The sequence below is a fragment of the Bos javanicus genome, chromosome 8, assembly GCF_032452875.1.
Source record: "Bos javanicus breed banteng chromosome 8, ARS-OSU_banteng_1.0, whole genome shotgun sequence".
Taxonomy (NCBI): domain Eukaryota; kingdom Metazoa; phylum Chordata; class Mammalia; order Artiodactyla; family Bovidae; genus Bos; species Bos javanicus.
In genome coordinates this window covers 83,330,577-83,348,051 of record NC_083875.1, presented here as the reverse complement: position 1 = coordinate 83,348,051, position 17,475 = coordinate 83,330,577, and the positions used below count along the sequence as shown (strand labels likewise).

At 37.4% G+C, this 17,475-nt stretch overlaps 1 protein-coding gene across 1 annotated transcript in view; it reads right to left on the bottom strand.

Moving 5' to 3' along the window:
• The window catches only part of ERCC6L2 (ERCC excision repair 6 like 2), a 156,028-nt gene that overhangs the window by 24,653 nt on the left and 113,900 nt on the right, over nucleotides 1–17,475 (bottom strand). The window contains exons 16-17 of the mRNA XM_061426138.1: nucleotides 15,603–16,755; nucleotides 10,173–10,327 (exon numbers count right to left, since the gene is read on the bottom strand). Of these exons, the coding sequence (XP_061282122.1) occupies nucleotides 10,173–10,327; nucleotides 15,603–16,755 (1,308 nt within the window). The remainder of the gene's footprint in view (nucleotides 1–10,172; nucleotides 10,328–15,602; nucleotides 16,756–17,475) is intronic.

Genomic DNA, 17,475 nt, shown 5'->3' with positions numbered 1-17,475 from the left:
AGAGTTAGAATCAAGCTATTTCCTAATAAGCAAAGAATATTTTTATCAGCCCAGGCCATTGTCACATTAGCTTATAACTACTGTCAAATATAATTTTTTGCTATAGTATTCTTTATGATAAACCAGGCACAATTCAAGGTGGGTCCTTTATCTATAAAATTTGAGGACTGAACTAGATATCTTTTATGGTATTCTAACATACTTTATTATTGGTGCTACTAACAGAGTCTGGCAGGCTATAGGGTCCATGGAGTTGCAAAGAGTCGGACAAAACTGAGCAACTAACACACACACTAATAACAAAAATAGTAACAGGTCATTGCATAGAATAAGAGAAAGAGCTTTACTCATCACCCCTACTAGTAAGCAATAAGTAATTATCATAAATACAATAATAAACATGTATGCCTTTCTGGTTGGAGAAGGAAATGGCAACCCACTCCAGTATTCTTGCCTGGAGAATCCCAGGGACGGCGGAGCCTGGTGGGCTGCCGTCTATGGGGTCACACAGAGTTGGATACGACTGAAGTGACTTAGCATAGCATGCCTTTCCGGAAAAGGAGTACGTCAAGGCTGTATACTGTCACCTGCTTATTTAACTTCTATGCAGAGTACATCATGAGAAACTGTGGGCTGGAAGAAGCACAAGCTGGAATCAAGATTGCCGGGAGAAATATCAATAACCTCAGATATGCAGATGACACCACCCTTATGGCAGAAAGTGAAGAAGAACTAAAGAGCCTCTTGATGAAAGTGAAAGAAAGAGTGAAAAAGTTGGCTTAAAGCTCAACATTCAGAAAATCAAGATCATGGCATCCAGTCCCATCACTTCATGGCAAATAGATGGGAAAACAGTGGAAACAGTGGCTGACTTTATTTTTCTGGGCTCCAAAATCACTGCAGATGGTGATTGCAGCCATGAAATTAAATGACGCTTACTCCTTGGAAGGAAAGTTATGATCAACCTAGATAGCATATTAAAAAGCAGAGACATTACTTTGTCAACAAAGGTCTATCTAGTCAAGGCTATGGTTTTTCCAGTAGTCATTATGGAGTTGGACTATAAAGAAAGCTGAGCACTGAAGAATTGATGCTTTTGAACTGTGGTGTTGGAAAAGACTCTTGAGAGTCCCTTGGACTACAAGGAGATCCAACCAGTCTATCCTAAAGGAGATCAGTCCTGGGTGTTCATTGAAAGGACTGATGTTGAAGCTGAAACTCCAATACTTTGGCCACCTGATGCGAAGAGCTGACTCATTTAAAAGACCCTTATGCTGGGAAAGATTGAGGGCAGGAGGAGAAGGGGATGACAGAGGATGAGATGGTTGGATGGCATCACCAACTCGATGGACATGGGTTTGGGTGGACTCTGGGAGTTGGTGATGGACAGGGAGGCCTGGCATGCTGTGGTTCGTGGGGTCGCAAAGAGTCAGACACGACTGAGCGACTGAACTGAACTGATGCCTTTCTGGCAAGAACTGAATGTGGTTTTGTCCCCATTGGCTCATTAGTGACATTACTCCAGCAATCCTGGTGACCTCACTGTGAGGAAGGATGCCCCAGCTTCTCATTGCCAAGAGCTAGAAGTGGAATACGTATTTACAGGTAACACCAGACTCTCATTCCTGTGCCTAGGTAACAGGTGATTTTCACAAATGACACTGTCTATCTCTCTGAATCAATCCTAGTTCTAAGGATAGAAATACAAAAGTCTTCTTCATGCCAACACTGGCCCCATAATTTTATACATACACACACACAACTTTAAAAATCTGATCTTTACTAAAATCACTTGGAAGAAAAACTTTCTGATGCAAATACTATAAAGTTAACATCTCAAGACAGAAAAATGATAAGACCATGAAAAATCCCACCCAGCAAGAGTTAATTCCACTGCATGGTGAAACCATACACTTTACTTACTGGACTACTTCATAAACCAGTCGTTTGTGAACAATTACTTTAAACCATCATGCCATTCACTCTCCTGAAAAATAGGCTAATGGAATGCTGTATCTCCCCAAAGTCTGCTTACTGTAAATAGCCCATCTCTCCTTGCTGACTCCAAAAGCTGTATAAACATACTGCAATCAAATCCACCATAGCTCATAAAAATCCTTTCTTTAAGTAACCTACAAAATGCCAATCTAATACAAATACGAGAAAGAGAAGTTCTTACTAAGACAACATTTTGTATTTACAGTATTCTGAACAGTGCTTAAACCTGCACTGGTTATATAAAAGACTCTGTCCCCCATGCCACCTCCGCCCCCAGGCTGACAGCATGCTTAGTTCTCTCATTTACACCACGCTGCAGTAACATAAAGAAGGGTTTACTATTAATCCAGGTTTTACTACAAAGCGACCCGTTATTTCTCTGTCAAACACTGGCAAGAGTGCCAAGTGTCTGTCATCCCATTTAGGGGATTAAGTCTTCTTTTATAGTCTGGTACTTGTACCAATTTATAAAAATACAGATATAGTTTCTTCGAGTTGGTCACAGTCTATATTTTGGCTTGGATTCAGGCAACAGAGGTTGACTATGACAGCTGGCAGGAAACTGAGGGGAGAATACATCCTCCCCCTTTCAGTCACCACATCTCAGTTGCCATAGTGATTAATCCTTAATTGAATGCTATCTTTGTATAATCTTTTCAGAAAACTTTAAGTAAGCTTAAGTTGAAAACATAACAGTTGACTGAAAAAATGAGGTACCACATCACACAGGTATAGTAGTTTTATGACAAACTTCCATATAGTAAAAGAACAAGTTAACTTTTATAAAGGTATTATCCATTTCTTCCAGTGCTTAAACATTCCTGTTTGGTCTAAGCTTAAGCCTAAATCACACAGGTTTTCCCTCTTAACAAACATCTTATCTTTTAAAATAAGCTGTTCTCAGAAACGGTTCTGAAATATCTAAGCACAACTGAATGTAAAGCAAGTTCTTATTTTATATAGTTTTGTACTGCTAAACAGGCATAATTAGAAATTTAAGGTTTTAATTCAACATATCTATCAAATATGTTCTGTAAGTAGAAATTAATTTATAAAAGTATACACTGTAAGAAACCAAAGGAAATATGGGAAAGACAGTATGTTTTAGAACTTTTCTTAATATATGGTTGAATTTGATTTGATTCATAGCTTTTGCCATTTTGGTTTCTAATAATTATATCAAAGGACTGAGAAACTCTGAAAGACTACAATATGTTATTTATGATTGCAGTGTACATTATTTCTCCTTTGTAAGTTTTTCATTTAGTATATTCCTTTGCAATTTAGTTAAAGGCTCTCACTTAGACTCAATTACAGTATTCCTTGGGAAGTAAAATACTTGCATATTGTGGCCGCTGTTAATCTTGTGTTGCCTTCATACAAATAAATAGGACTTAGTGTGTTTTCTTAGGAACTGAGGCAGCACATCTGCATCTGGCTGCAGACACAAACACATACACCGAGAGACCACACACGGACATCACACACACACACACACACACACACACACACACACACACACACTCTTTTCAAACACAAAGGTCTCTAATAAATCTTTGATGACAGACATGAAGCGCTCAAAAGAATTCTCAGTAAATCAAAAGATTCTGGATGTAAACCCCAGAAGAAAGATACTGTACTGGAGCTGGGAGGTCCTGGGATATTTGGAGATTTCAGAAAGAAGAGGGTTGTCAATATTTCTAATACTATGGCTGAGCCTTTTTGCCTTCATCTTTAGTTTATTCTCTTTTCCTTCCATGATGGTTTAAAAGTTTTTTTTCTAGACTGCAACTCCATCACTGCCACCTATCACCACACAGCGAGCTGCAAAACCTCAGTGAGTGACGTACACATCTCTAACCAAAGCTGGTGGTGTGTTTCAATGATTTACTCATTAAAGGTGTTGAAGTATCATCAACCAGATATGATAAAATCAGTGGCAGTGAACAGTTTTTTCCTTAGAAATTCTGTGAATGACTTTGAAATGGCATCAATATTTCAAATCATCTTTACAAATAGTTTTAGTAAAGAGAAACATGATACTACCATCATTCCATCTCACTGACTTTATTAGTTTCTAGTTTCCAGAAGAATTATAATGAAGAAAATCCTGAGTACTACATATAGAGATGCAAAACAACTAGTTTGATGGCAGAGTGCAGTCTCACTCATTTGAATGAATGTTGGCAGCCATGGAGATATCATGAGTTAGAAGCAATCACTTAAACTGATGAACCTAAGCGGAAACTAGATGTATCAACTCTAAACAGAAAAGTCACTAATAATTTTCACTCTAATACAGAAAATCCTAAAATAAAATTAATATAAGTTATAAAGCACTGAGTGACTTTGTTTTCATAAACAAAAACTTAGTCACATATAAAAATTTGAAAAATACTATATTAATAGCATAAGCATTCTTAGTTTTTTATTTAAAAGGAAGTTCAAAGCCCCAGACGGACTAGCACCACCCATTCTTTTACTTATAGTTAAATATGATTGCAGGGCTTCCCTGGTGGCTCAGTGGTAAAGAATCTGCCTGCAATGCAGGAGATGCAGGTTTGATCCCTGGGTCAGGGAGATCCCCTAGAGGAGGGCACGGCAACCCACTCCACTATTCTTGCCTGGAGAATCTCCTGCACAGAGGAACCTAGCAGGCTGCAGTCCACGAGGCTGCAAAGAGTCAGACATGACTGAAGCGACTGGGCACGCAAGACTGCTTATAGATTATTTGTCCTTGTTGATTTTCACCTTCTAGGGAAGTTAAAGACCTGACATCAGTCTTATCCATTGGTTGCAATGACAATACTTACTATTCATTAACTGCTTACTTTCTGTCAGATACTGTTTAAAAGCATTTTATAGGCATTACCTCATTTAGTCTTCACAAGAACCTTTTGAAGTAAGAAGTATAATTACCTGCATTTTAAGCGCAAGAAAACTGAGGCAGAGAAGGTAAGTAACTTTTTCATGGTCACAAAGGAAGTATGTATCAGGCAGAGTTATAATTCAGACAGACATCTGAATAGATTCCATGCCACAGACCAGTTATAACCATCAAAATGCCTCTGCCTTGAGAAGATTACAGAGCTCAACAAATTGAAGATGTCTCATTATATGAATTCTTTTATTTACTTCTAAATAAACTGAAAGGAGAAAAGCATGAGGTATGTCCAGGGGCTGGGTTTTATGTAAAAAATACAATAGGTTTAGTTTTCAACATTGGTGAAAAACTAAGAACATCCTAAGTATGTATGATCACTATCTATTTTGAAAACTGATTTTCATATACCAAGACCTTTCTTTTTATGAATCTATCCATTTATTTAAATTTTTATTGGAGTATAGTTGATTCATAATGCTGTGTTAGTTTCAGATGTACAGCAAAATTCACTGCTGATTTCATCAATTATACATATACACATATCCCTTCTTTTTTAGATTCTTATCCCATATAAGTCATTACGGAGTACTGAGAAAAGTTCCCTGTGCTCCACACTAGGTCCTAATTAATTATCTGTTTTACATATAGCAGTATATACCCAAGATCTTTCTTTTTTGATGATAAGTTTATAATACTGTCCTCAAGTGGTTGTTGTACATAAATAATACAATACAGCTTTCAAGATGCTGAGGTATAATGATACTATTAACCTGATGTATTAAATGATATAGGTCAAATCTGAGGGACTAAATCTTATTGTCAGAATTTTATTGTATCAAGTATTGATTTAAAGAAGTTAGCTGATGAAATCGGAGAAGGCAATGGCACCCCACTCCAGTACTCTTGCCTGGAAAATCCCATGGATGGAGGAGCCTGGTGGGTTGCAGTCCATGGGGTTGCTACAAGTCAGACACGACTGAGCAACTTCCCTTTCACTTTTCACTTTCATGCATTGGAGGAGGAAATGGCAACCCACTCCAGAATTCTTGCCTGGAGAATCCCAGGGATGGGGGAGCCTGGTGGGCTGCCGTCTATGGGGTCGCACAGAGTCGGACACGACTGAAGCAACTTAGCAGCAGCAGCAGCTGATGAAATGAGTATGTTTATATAGACCGTTCTTGCCCTGCTAGCATTGGTGGCATGGGATTGGCCTTCCAGCTTAATGGCTTTAAAACTTCCCTGAATATTTTTTATACCTACCATGATTCAGTCATTAAACACCAGATTTCTTCGTATTCCTTGAAAAAGTACTGCTAAATTGGTCTATGTGTGATGAGAGAGATATATGGCCTCAAAAGGCATATCAGAAACTCCAGGGGCAGGGTATTCCCATTTGTTTCTCCTGGCAAGAAATGCCCCTCACTCTGAACATCACTGTGAAGAAACAAGGTTTCTGATGAGATTGTACTGTCCATCTCAAGAACGTTCAGGCTAAAAAAGGTTGAAAACTATTTGCATTGCTAATGTAAAGATGAAACTCCCTTCCCACCATTCCCAGTTAAAAGCAAAGTATACTTCCATCAGTGGTTTCCCTGGTGGCTCAGTGGTAAAGAATCTACCTGCAATGCAGGAGACACGGGTTCAGTCCCTGGGTTGGAAAGATCCCCTGGAGAAGGAAATGGCAACCGACTCCAATATATTTGACTGGAGAATCCCATGGAGAGAGGAGCCTGGCAGGCTACAGTCCATGGGGTCGCAAAAAGGTCAGACTTGACTTAACAACTAAACAGCAAACAACAAAAAATATTTCTATCATGTTCCATTTTACAACTTTCCTTATGAAGGTTCCAAAGGGACTTTTTACTGCTTCTTGGTCCATTTTTGGAGGTATTATATGGCTATAAATTCCTTCTCTGAGAAATATTTAAAGAAGCTAGTGATCAATATCCAGTTAAATTACTGTATTAACATGTACTACAGAATTTGCCAAGTTTTCTGACCTTTCACATTAAAGTCTGTTTGGAAAAGAACATGGTTTTAATAAAAGACATGGTTTAAAAGAAAAAAAAAAACCTAATAAAAAATTAGCTGTCTGTTTAAAAGATTCTGATATGCTCCTCATTTTAATATAGCAAATTTCTGGCAAACCCAGCACATCTCTGCCTTTTTCATACAGCTTCTACAAGGTAGAACAACCGTAGAAATGCCATCTGCAGTACTGCTTGAGACATGGTGTACTCCTAGGTAAAGTGAGGATACAAAAAAGTAGCATACTTGGGTCATCAAAGTGCTTTCATATGATTTGCATTTTGGAACTAGGCCTTTGGATTACATCAAAAAATGCTAAAGCACAGCCTTTCAAAGCCCAGTATTACAATAACTCTAGGAATACTACAAGACAATGTGCTCAGTCACTTCAGTTGTGTCTGACTCTTTGCGACTCCATGGACCGTATGCTGCCAGGCTCCTCTGTCCGTGGGGTTGTCCAGGTAAGAATGCTAGAGTGGGTGGCCACGCCCTCCTCCAGGAGATCTTCCTGACCCAGGGATTGTATCTCCTGTTTCCTGCACTGCAGGCGGATTCTTTACCATTGAGCCACCAAGGAAATTATAAGACAACTGACTGTTGTCATGTAGTGGTCCCCATTCAAAGTGCCACGTGACAATTCTTTCAAATTAAGCACTAGGAAAAGCTTTGCTCCTTTTCAGAAGAACTGTTTTTGTGTGTTTGTTTTCATTTTTTTTTTCCTTTAAGGACATTTAGCTCAGCATTTCTCAGCAGGGCGTTATGGCATTTTGGGCAGAACAATTCTTGGCATGTGGGATGCTTCCCCACCTACCCTCCTGGGCCTTCCCGCACCCCATGACAGCCCTGCCTCCAGACTTTAATGCCAGTCAGGCACTCTGTCATCGTGACCACCCAAACTGTCCACATTTCCAAATGGACTAGTTAAGAATTTGTTTTGTCTACCAGGAGACTCAATCAAATTTGCCATTAAAAAATGTATCTGAGTAAGTATAGTATATCTTACCTACCTGCATTCTAATCTTATATATTTGCATTCTAACTTTCTCCCAGCCTTGAACTTCTATCTTAATTTCTATTTTCCTTGGTCATGAATTTTTATTCTGACTTAATTAAAACGATCCAAAATCTTTGTCAAACCAGATGTGTTCCTGTGCTCAGTCATGTCCAATTCTCTGTGACCCCATGGACTGTAGTCTGCCAGGCTCCTCTGTCCATGGAATTTTCCAGGCAGGAATATTGGAGTGGGCTGCCATTTCCTTCTCCAGGTGATCTTTCCAACCCAGGGATCGAACCCACATCTTCTGCATTGGCAGGCAGATTCTATATGACTGTGCCACCTGGAAAGCCCCCAAACCAGATGGGGTACAAATAAATGAAGATAGCTTAATAGTTCAGAGGTATTTTCCCCACTTCATTCCAAAAGTAGCACTAACTTGAAACAGAGTGTCACTGTTATATACAATACCAATTTTTCACTTGTACACCTAAAGTGGTAGAAAAACTACTTTTCAGACATTTAGCTCTCAGGAATTAAGAAAGAATAATAAGCCAAAGGTCAAGAAGCAACAGTTAGAACTGGACATGGAACAACAGACTGGTTCCAAATAGGGAAAGGAGTATATCAAGGCTGTATTTTGTCACCCTGCTTATTAAACTTACATGCAGAGTACATCGTGCGAAATGCCAGGCTGGAGGAAGCACAAGCTGGAATCAAGACTGCTGGGAGAAATATCAATAACCTCAGATATGCAGATGATACCACCCTTATGGCAGAAAGTGAAGAACTAAAGAGCCTCTTGATGAAAGTGAAAGAGGAGAGTGAAAAAGTTGGCTTAAAGCTCAACATTCAGAAAACGAAGATCATGGCATCTGGTCCCATCACTTCATGGCAAATAGATGGGGAAACAGTGGAAACAGTGGCTGACTTTATTTTGGGGGGCTCCAAATCACTGCAGATGGTGATTGCAGCCATGAAATTAAAAGATGCTTGCTCCTTGGAAGAAAAGTTATGATCAACCTTGATAGCATATTAAAAAGCAGAGACATTACTTTGCTAACAAAGGTCCCTTTAGTCAAAGCTATGGTTTTTCCAGTAGTCATGTATGGATGTGAGAGTTGAACTATAAAGCAAGCTGAGAGTTGAAGAACTGATGCTTTTGAACTGTGGTGTTGGAGAAGACTCTTGAGAGTCCCTTGAACAGCAAGGAGATCCAACCAGTCTATCCTAAAAGAGATTAATCCTGAGTATTCATTGGCAGGACTGATTGATGCTAAAGCTGAAACTCCAATACTTTGGCCACCTGATGCGAAGAGCTGACTCACTGGAAAAGACTCTGATGCTGGGAAAGATTGAAGGTGGGAGGAGAAGGGGACAACAGAGGATGAAATGGTTGGATGGCATCACCGACTCAATGAACATGAGTTTGAGTAGGCTCTGGGAGATGGTGATGGCCAGGGAAGCCTGGCGTGCTGTAGTCCATGGGGTTTCAACGAGTTGGACACAACTGAATGACTGAACTGAATAAGCCAAAGAGAAGAAGATACTTTTTAAAACTTTTGATGTAAGTGTGTAAATAAAGTATCACTTTCATATAAGTCATATTTCTATAAAACAGTAATTTTAAATGAGAAGAGCCCTTGGCTCAGGAAACTCAAACAGGGGCTCTGTATCAACCTAGAGGGGTGGGATGGGGAGGGAGATGGGAGGGAGGTTCAAAAGGGAGGCAATATATGTATACCTACGGCTGACACGACTGAGCAACTGAACTGAATTGAACTGATGGCTGATTCATGTTGAGGTTCGACAGAAAACAGCAAAATTCTATAAAGCAATTATCCTTCAATAAAAAATAAATTAATTAAAAAAATCCTTTTGTTAAAAATACAAATTCTGTTTTTGTATGTGTCTTCATTTTAGATGAAAAATTACAGAAGAAATCTAATGATACACTTTCCTTTTTCCATATGAGCAGTAGTAGTTTTGGTTCTGATTAAACTAATTCCCTCAGAGTCCTCATTTTTGGCAAACATTCACTAAAGAAACTATTAAGCAACTCAACATTATTAGGCATTTAGATACAGATTTGTCTTTTAATATAAAACATTTTGTGAATACAGTGCCCCAAATAGTATTTTGCTTTTTACACTTATTTATAAGTCATTTATAATCTTATTGGTACTTTTGAGGGGGTACTTAGAGAAGATCCTATCAAGGAACCTCTGTGAAAATGATATAAAAACTAGAGGTATATTATCTTCTTACCTTAGAAGTGCAAACAGCTATGTTAGCAGGAAGCTGAGAAAACTGCTTCAGTTCAAATACATCACGTGCTGCCCATCGACTCATGTGATTTTCAGCTTTGCTTGACCCAATCACATTCTGGTTTGAGTGAATGTAAGCCACTTCCTGAACACCATCTAAGAAATAATTGATGTTTATTAACTGATGTCTTATGATGAAACAATATAGTTCAAGATATACTTTAAAAATTAGCAGCAACACATTTAAAACAGGTTATGCTTATTTTATTTTTAATCTTCAAGAAAAACACTGAGTTTATATGTCAATATCTCAATATTCTTTTTAAAAAATTGAAAAGAGTTCCAATATATCTTTAAACTCTTAGGTTAACTTAGAAATGACTTTGCCCTCTCATATAAGAATTTTTGATAATCAGGTAACAATTTTTAGATTTAAGCGTGAAATGAGGAAAAGTCATTGTAGAAGATTGTTTCTACGAATTTGTCATCTCTGTTGATGTAAAAAAAATGTTTACTAATTTAAAAGTAGTGCTAACCTCATCTGTTCCTTTAAACAAGTACTTGATTACAGTTATGAAGTAGGAGCATGGGGTTTATGACCAGGGAGTTTTGGTCAGCTTTGTTCAGTTTTATTGTTTGTAAATTGTCTTTTTTGTACATATGCCCAGAGATTGTCAAGATTTGGAGGTTTTTAGGAAATGAAAAAAATTAACTTACAGCTTTTATCTAAAAGAAGTTTAAAAAATGGCTACTTTTTTTTTTAATTGCTTTGCTGCTAGGCACCTATAATTTACTTTTAAATTGTTGTCATTAAAAGAGAAGGCTAGAATTGAAGTCTATAAAACTCCCTCAAACACCTCTGACAGTGACCCTCAATATGCCCTTCAACGCTTGTGCTTTTTCAGCCCTGAAACTCTCTGTCAGAATTGCCAATCATGAGAAAACAAGATGTTGTTAAATGACTAAAAGAGCAACCAAGATAATTTTCTCCTTAAATTTTGAAATATCAGTTAGGGTGTATATAGCAACAGTTTAAAACCATCCAAAGAATTCTTCTGGTAAAAAACTGACTCAGATAGTATTCTTAATTTTAATGACACATTTTATACATTCAAAATAGGTTCCACACAAACTATTACATCTTTTATATAGTAAAAAAAAAAAAAAAGAAAAAAAAAAAAAAACCCCAACTTGGCTGCTCTTTAAAACAAAAGTTCATGCAATAATTCTTCAAACCTAAAATCTAATTGTTGCACACAAACCAAAGGATAGTCTAGTATTGGTATTCCCTACTTCCTGAACATTTGCTTTTTACCACTTAGCTTTTCTGAAAAACTTACATTAGTACCTGTTTTCACTCTAACAGAAAGAAATCCGAAGAAGATTTTCACTTTTATGAAAAAGGGCAAAAAGCAAAACAGTGTTTGTTTGTAGCCAGATCTTAAAGAGGCAGCATACTCCTCAGGAGCAAGCATGGCCCTGCGAAGCTCCTTTACAGGAACAACACTCAGGATCTCAGCGTTAAGCCATCAGAACTTTGAATTGTGTTGGTGAGTATCTGTGCTTTACCTGGATTTACCTCGTGTGACCATTAACAAGATTTATCCTAAGGTAATTGCTTCTTTGCTTTACGCCATTTCAGTTTATGAAAAATTACATAAGGCGGCTCTACTTTTCCATAGCAGGGCAAAATAGTATGTATCATAGTGAACTTTTAAATGAAGACTACTAAAAACCACAAGAGAAAGCTTGTTTTGTCAAACACAATTATTAAAGTTTGTACATCAAAATATCAGATTCTTTCTGGTGATTTTTTGGGGGAATAAATCAAGACACTTCTGAAAGCAAAGCTAACTCAAAAATCACTAATCTGATTGTCAGCAGATGATGGTAAGGGGAAGCAGTTTTTCCAGCTCTCTAAAACATGAGAGTAACCAGACTGCAAAACCCAAAGCCAAGGACAACGCTTACAACAAAATTAGATGACAAGATATTCCTACTAGCTCTAAAATACAAGAAGCTAGGCTCAGCTCACTAGTAGCTACACACTCTGTAGGCATCAGGGCCTGTGTGAAGGAGAAAGGAAAGGGCAGGGTGGCATCTGATGGATCTGAAAACAGGAGACTTTAGCACAACAGGCTACCTGGAGATCAGCAGCTGTATTTGGGAAGATGTTCCATTCTCTAAAGCTGAGTACAGAGTACATGGGGCTTGCCTAAGGGGCTAGGGCAGGCTAGCCCTAAGGAACTCCCCAAACTGACCCCCTAGGGCTCCCAGGCCAGGGTCAAGTAAGAAGGAAAAACTGCTAGGGTGAAGTAAACGTGAACAGAATAGGAAGAATAGGAACGAGGAAAAGAGATGGTCGAGAGCAAAGCAGGGGAAATGGTTAGAAACAATAAATCCCAATACTGTTTTGAACACTATGCAAAAATTACAAATATGAATCTCTGTGAAATTAGAAAAGATTTCCTAAATTCTGCCTCATTTTTAAAAATTCAGGGGAAAGAATTTGTATAAAAATGAGCAAAGGGTCAAATCTCATAAAAATTATAATGGAAAAGAGAATAAGCAGCAGAATAACATCCCTAAATGCCAGAAAGACAAGCTTACAAAACAAATTGTAACTAATTTCAAAATTAGGTAAAAGACTTCAAGAAAATGGTAAAACATAGGGATCAGCAATACAAATCAGACTTTTAACTACAAAGGGCACAAACTGTTATTAACAAGAATCTCAGAGAATATTACTCTTATGAGTACTTTCTGGGATCTACTAGAAATAAGAGATCTATTAGAATATAAGCTTCAGACAATCAAAATGACTAGAGAGACACTGACATGAAGACTAATGAGAAGCATTAAATTTATAGTTACCTGCAAACCAAGAATAAAAGTCTAAGAGGAGAGCGTATAATGCAGTAACTGTATTCTGACAGTGAACACATAACATATCCGTTTTAAAAACAGGCAAAAATGGGAGAGCATATGGGTAGTCGGCCCCAAACATTAATGTTTCCAGGAATCACACTACAACAGTATTGATAGTTTTATTATTTGACTTTTGTGTAATATGGATACAAAATGAGTAATTATGGGACATTATAATTAAATCATTCCCTGTGTGCTTAAGAACCAGGATTATCAGTAGAGAAGAAAAAGTATGTAAAGATGATAGAGAAGAGGTTAAGTAAAAGCTCTAGGTGTACTCAGTCACTCAGCTGTGTCCAACTATTTGTGACCTCATGTAGCCCACCAGGCTCCTCTCTGTCCATGGGGATTCTCCAGGCAAGAATATTGGAGTGAGTTGCCATGCCCTCCTCCAGGGGATCTTCCCAAGCCAGGGATCAAACCCAGGTCTCCCACATTGCAGGCAGATTCTCTACCATCTAAGCCACGAGGGAAGCCCAAGAATACTGGAGTGGGTAGCCTATCCCTTCTCTATACCCCCAAATAAAGAATAAATATGGAAGCATGAAAATGAACTCATAAAGTATTGTATTTTATCTCATATATAAAAATACATACATGTCACACATATATAAACTCACATATACATATATATACACACACACACAATTTATAATAAACATAATTTATCCACTGAAAAGACCCAGAGATAATAACTAAGCAAGTAGTAGCAATGATCATTTCTAGCACCAGACTGTGGTCTTGAAACACACTTTGTCACTAAAAGAAACCAAGACTTCTTAGAGAAATGACTGATTTTAGGTCTGAGGCAGAAAATGCATGAGATGATCCTGGAGTATTGTGTAATACTAGATCGCTATCAAAGATGATTAGCATCACGTCAAAGATCTAAGGAATCAAAATGCTCATGTTTAAAGGCTCCCACTGTCCAAAGATGGGAAAATTGAGCCTCAATAATGGTACTAATTGAAATGAATTTAGACTCATTAAATGTGCTTGAATCAATTAATTAACAATGATTTTAAGAAAAGAAATTGAAGGATGACTAAAAGTTGGTAAAGAAATGATTTTTTCCTATCTTATCTAGATGAACTGTACCACTGGGTAAGTAATAGTAGATGAGGGGAAGTACTGCCTCACAAAAGCATTCTAACAAATGAAAAAGAAATGAGAAGTAGAAACCATCATTGTGCTACTCTGAGTGAGAATAAAGAGACAAACCAGCAAACATTTTGTCAAACACTAACATTAAGAAAACTACGATCATGGCATCTGGTCCCATCACTTCATGGCAAATAGATGGGGAAACAGTGGAAACAGTGGCAGACTTTATTTTTGGGGGCTCCAAAATCACTGTAGATGGTGACTGCAGCCATGAAATTAAAAGACACTCCTTGGAAGGAAAGTTATGATCAACCTAGATAGCGTATTAAAAAGCGGAGACATTACTTTGCCAACAAAGGTCCGTCTAGTCAAGGCTATGGTTTTTCCAGTAGTCATTATGGATGTGAGAGTTGGACTATAAAGAAAGGTGAGCACCGAAGAATTGATGCTTTTGAACTATGGTGTTGGAGAAGACTTGAGAGTCCCTTGGACTACAAGGAGATCCAACCAGTCCATCCTAAAGGAGATCAGTCCTGAGTGTTCATTGGAGGGACTGATGTTGAAGCTGAAACTCCAGTACTTTGGCCACCTGATGCAAAGAGCTGACTCATTTGAAAAGACCCTGATGCTGGGAAAGACTGAGGACAGGACAAGGGGACGACAGAGGATGAGATGGTTGGATGGCATCACCGACTCAATGGATATGGGTTTGGGTGGGCTTCAAGAGTTGGTGGAGGCCTGGCGTGCTGCAGTTCATGGGGTCACAAAGAGTTGGACACGATTGAGAGACTGAACTGAACTTTTGTCTTGCCAAAGGGACTGAACCTGAATTTGATACAGTGTCAGAAGCCAACTGCTCATTTTCAGGAAACAGAGGGTTGAGGAATATGTTCACCTGCACCAACAGCACATAATCAGCAAGATGCAAACTGCAGAAAATAACTGGCCTGGTTTCTTCAACAAAAAAATCATACAAAGAGGGAAAAAAAAAAAGAAAAAAATCATATAAACTGTAAAGAATTGAAAGGGATGGAGGAAAAATCTTATAAACTATACAAAAAATTTTAATGAGACTAAACTATAATGTTAAGGGTTATACATCGTATCAAATGTGTACACGTGTATTTGATAAAACCATAAAAGTGCAAAAAAGTTAAAATAATTAGTTTATAGTGATTCAGATGGGCTACGTAGAAGGGGTTCTGGTATACATGACCAACTTCTCTATCCTGATCTAGGTCTTCCCTTTATCCTGCCACTACCCACTTCCTCATTTGTATCTCAATATAGCATCTTGATCGCAGAGTTAATTCAAACTAATTCAAGCATCCCTTAAGAGCTATTTGACTGCATACAACAAATATGTAAAGAAAAGTTTTCAGAATGGATTTGCAGTTACCTAAAAATTTATCCATTGATTCACATATCCGATTTTGATTGACAATGCTCTCATTTGAAAATTTCATTGGTTTTCTTGGTATGAAAGTGCTATTTCTTTTACGGTTAGTTAATTTTGAAGAGACACTGATTTTATCTTTTATAGTTTTTGGTCTATGGTTCTGTTTAGAGAAACTGATGTGGCCAACAGATAAATTATCATCTGAGGATGAAAAATCATCAATAGTCTGAGAGTTACAATCTTCATCTGTTGCACACCGTTGGTTTGCTTTCTTCATTGTTTTTGGAAAAGTGTAAAGTTCCCTTTTATTTTCCTTTTTTCTCTTAAACCTCAGAGAACTAGTAGCTCTTTGCTTTCTTACTCTTGACTTGCAGAAAACTTCAATGTCATCAGATTCATCACTAATATCACTACCACCTTTTCTTTTTGTATTAGATTTCAGGGTCTCAATCTCAAGATTTAATTGTTCTGAAATTAGCCCATTTCCTCTGACATTGGTCTTTGTATCATCACCATTATTTTTTATATTTACAGGATTTTCTGATTCAGAATCTTCAGATCCATCCACAGGTGGCTTAAACCTTATATTCTTCTTAAGGAATCTCTGAGTTGTATACTGTGTGGGAAAGATGATATCACTATCTTCTGATTCTGTGACATTCTGTAAAATGTGATGGTGGTCAACTGTGTTTTTAAAGTTTTTCTCATCATCAGACTCAGAAGGAATATTCTCTTTTAAAATTTTCTCACTTTTATCAAAAACACATTTTCCATTTGGATTTAGGACATTAGCTAATTTCTGATGTTTCAAAGTACCAAGAGAGTCTTGACTCTTCTGACAACCAGCATTTTTGGCTTCTGTTGAAAAGCATGTGGACTGCTCATCTGAACTTTCATTGTCAGAGGCAATATTTTCATCACCATCCTCAACTGTTTCACATTTTGTCTCAAACAATTTAGAGAAACCACACTGGAGTAAGCTAAGCTGCCCAGGAGAAACTGAAGCTCTACTTGAGTCAGATGCTTTGTTTTTCGCAGTCTTTGTTACTGAGTTGCTTGCTGTTTCATCCTCACTAAAATCACTGCAGAGATCACACGCTGCTTCTGCTAGCTGTTCTGGACCTCTGTGTTCCCGACAGTCAGGCTCCCTAGCCTACAGAAGAGGCAATGACAGAAACATTAGAAAATGTCAAATAGATGATATCAAATCTATTTCACTGGAAGGGAATTAAATTTGGGCAGATAATTTATATACAAGTATATCACTTGGTTTTTTCTAAAACATGTGGTAAACAAATATAAAGGATTTAATATTACAGTCTAGTATACTCTTTTCAAGTTGAATAACTTTCCGAATAAATAAAAGTTAAAACTAGAATATAAAGTGATCAAATTATTCACAAGGAAAACACAGAGCAGAACTGTTAGCTTCTAAGATGCAGAGATTGAATCTGGCCTCAAAGTGAAAAGCACATAACCTGTTGCTTACTGCAGTCCAGCTGATACTTTCAACCATGCTTTAAAAACAAAACAAATTTGCAAGAGTTAAAGAATCCCAACTAGAAAATATTTCTAGTTCATTAAAAATAAGATTGGACAGGATCTTGACCACCATAAATAAATAAAATATTGAAGCTATTTTGAAGTAAAATTTATTACAAATTTAAGCCTAATATTTATTTTTTTCACATCAATTAGAGCTAAATATATTCTTCAGTTTCTGAAAACTGAGGCTTTATTAGTGAAAGATTTGGGGAAAGTATTATCTGGTAATCTGGTAATATTTCTGCCAACATTTGATATTCATGTATTTTTATAAATTTAAAAAATATTCACCACATAATGGGTGATATAAATTTATAGGGGAGTTACA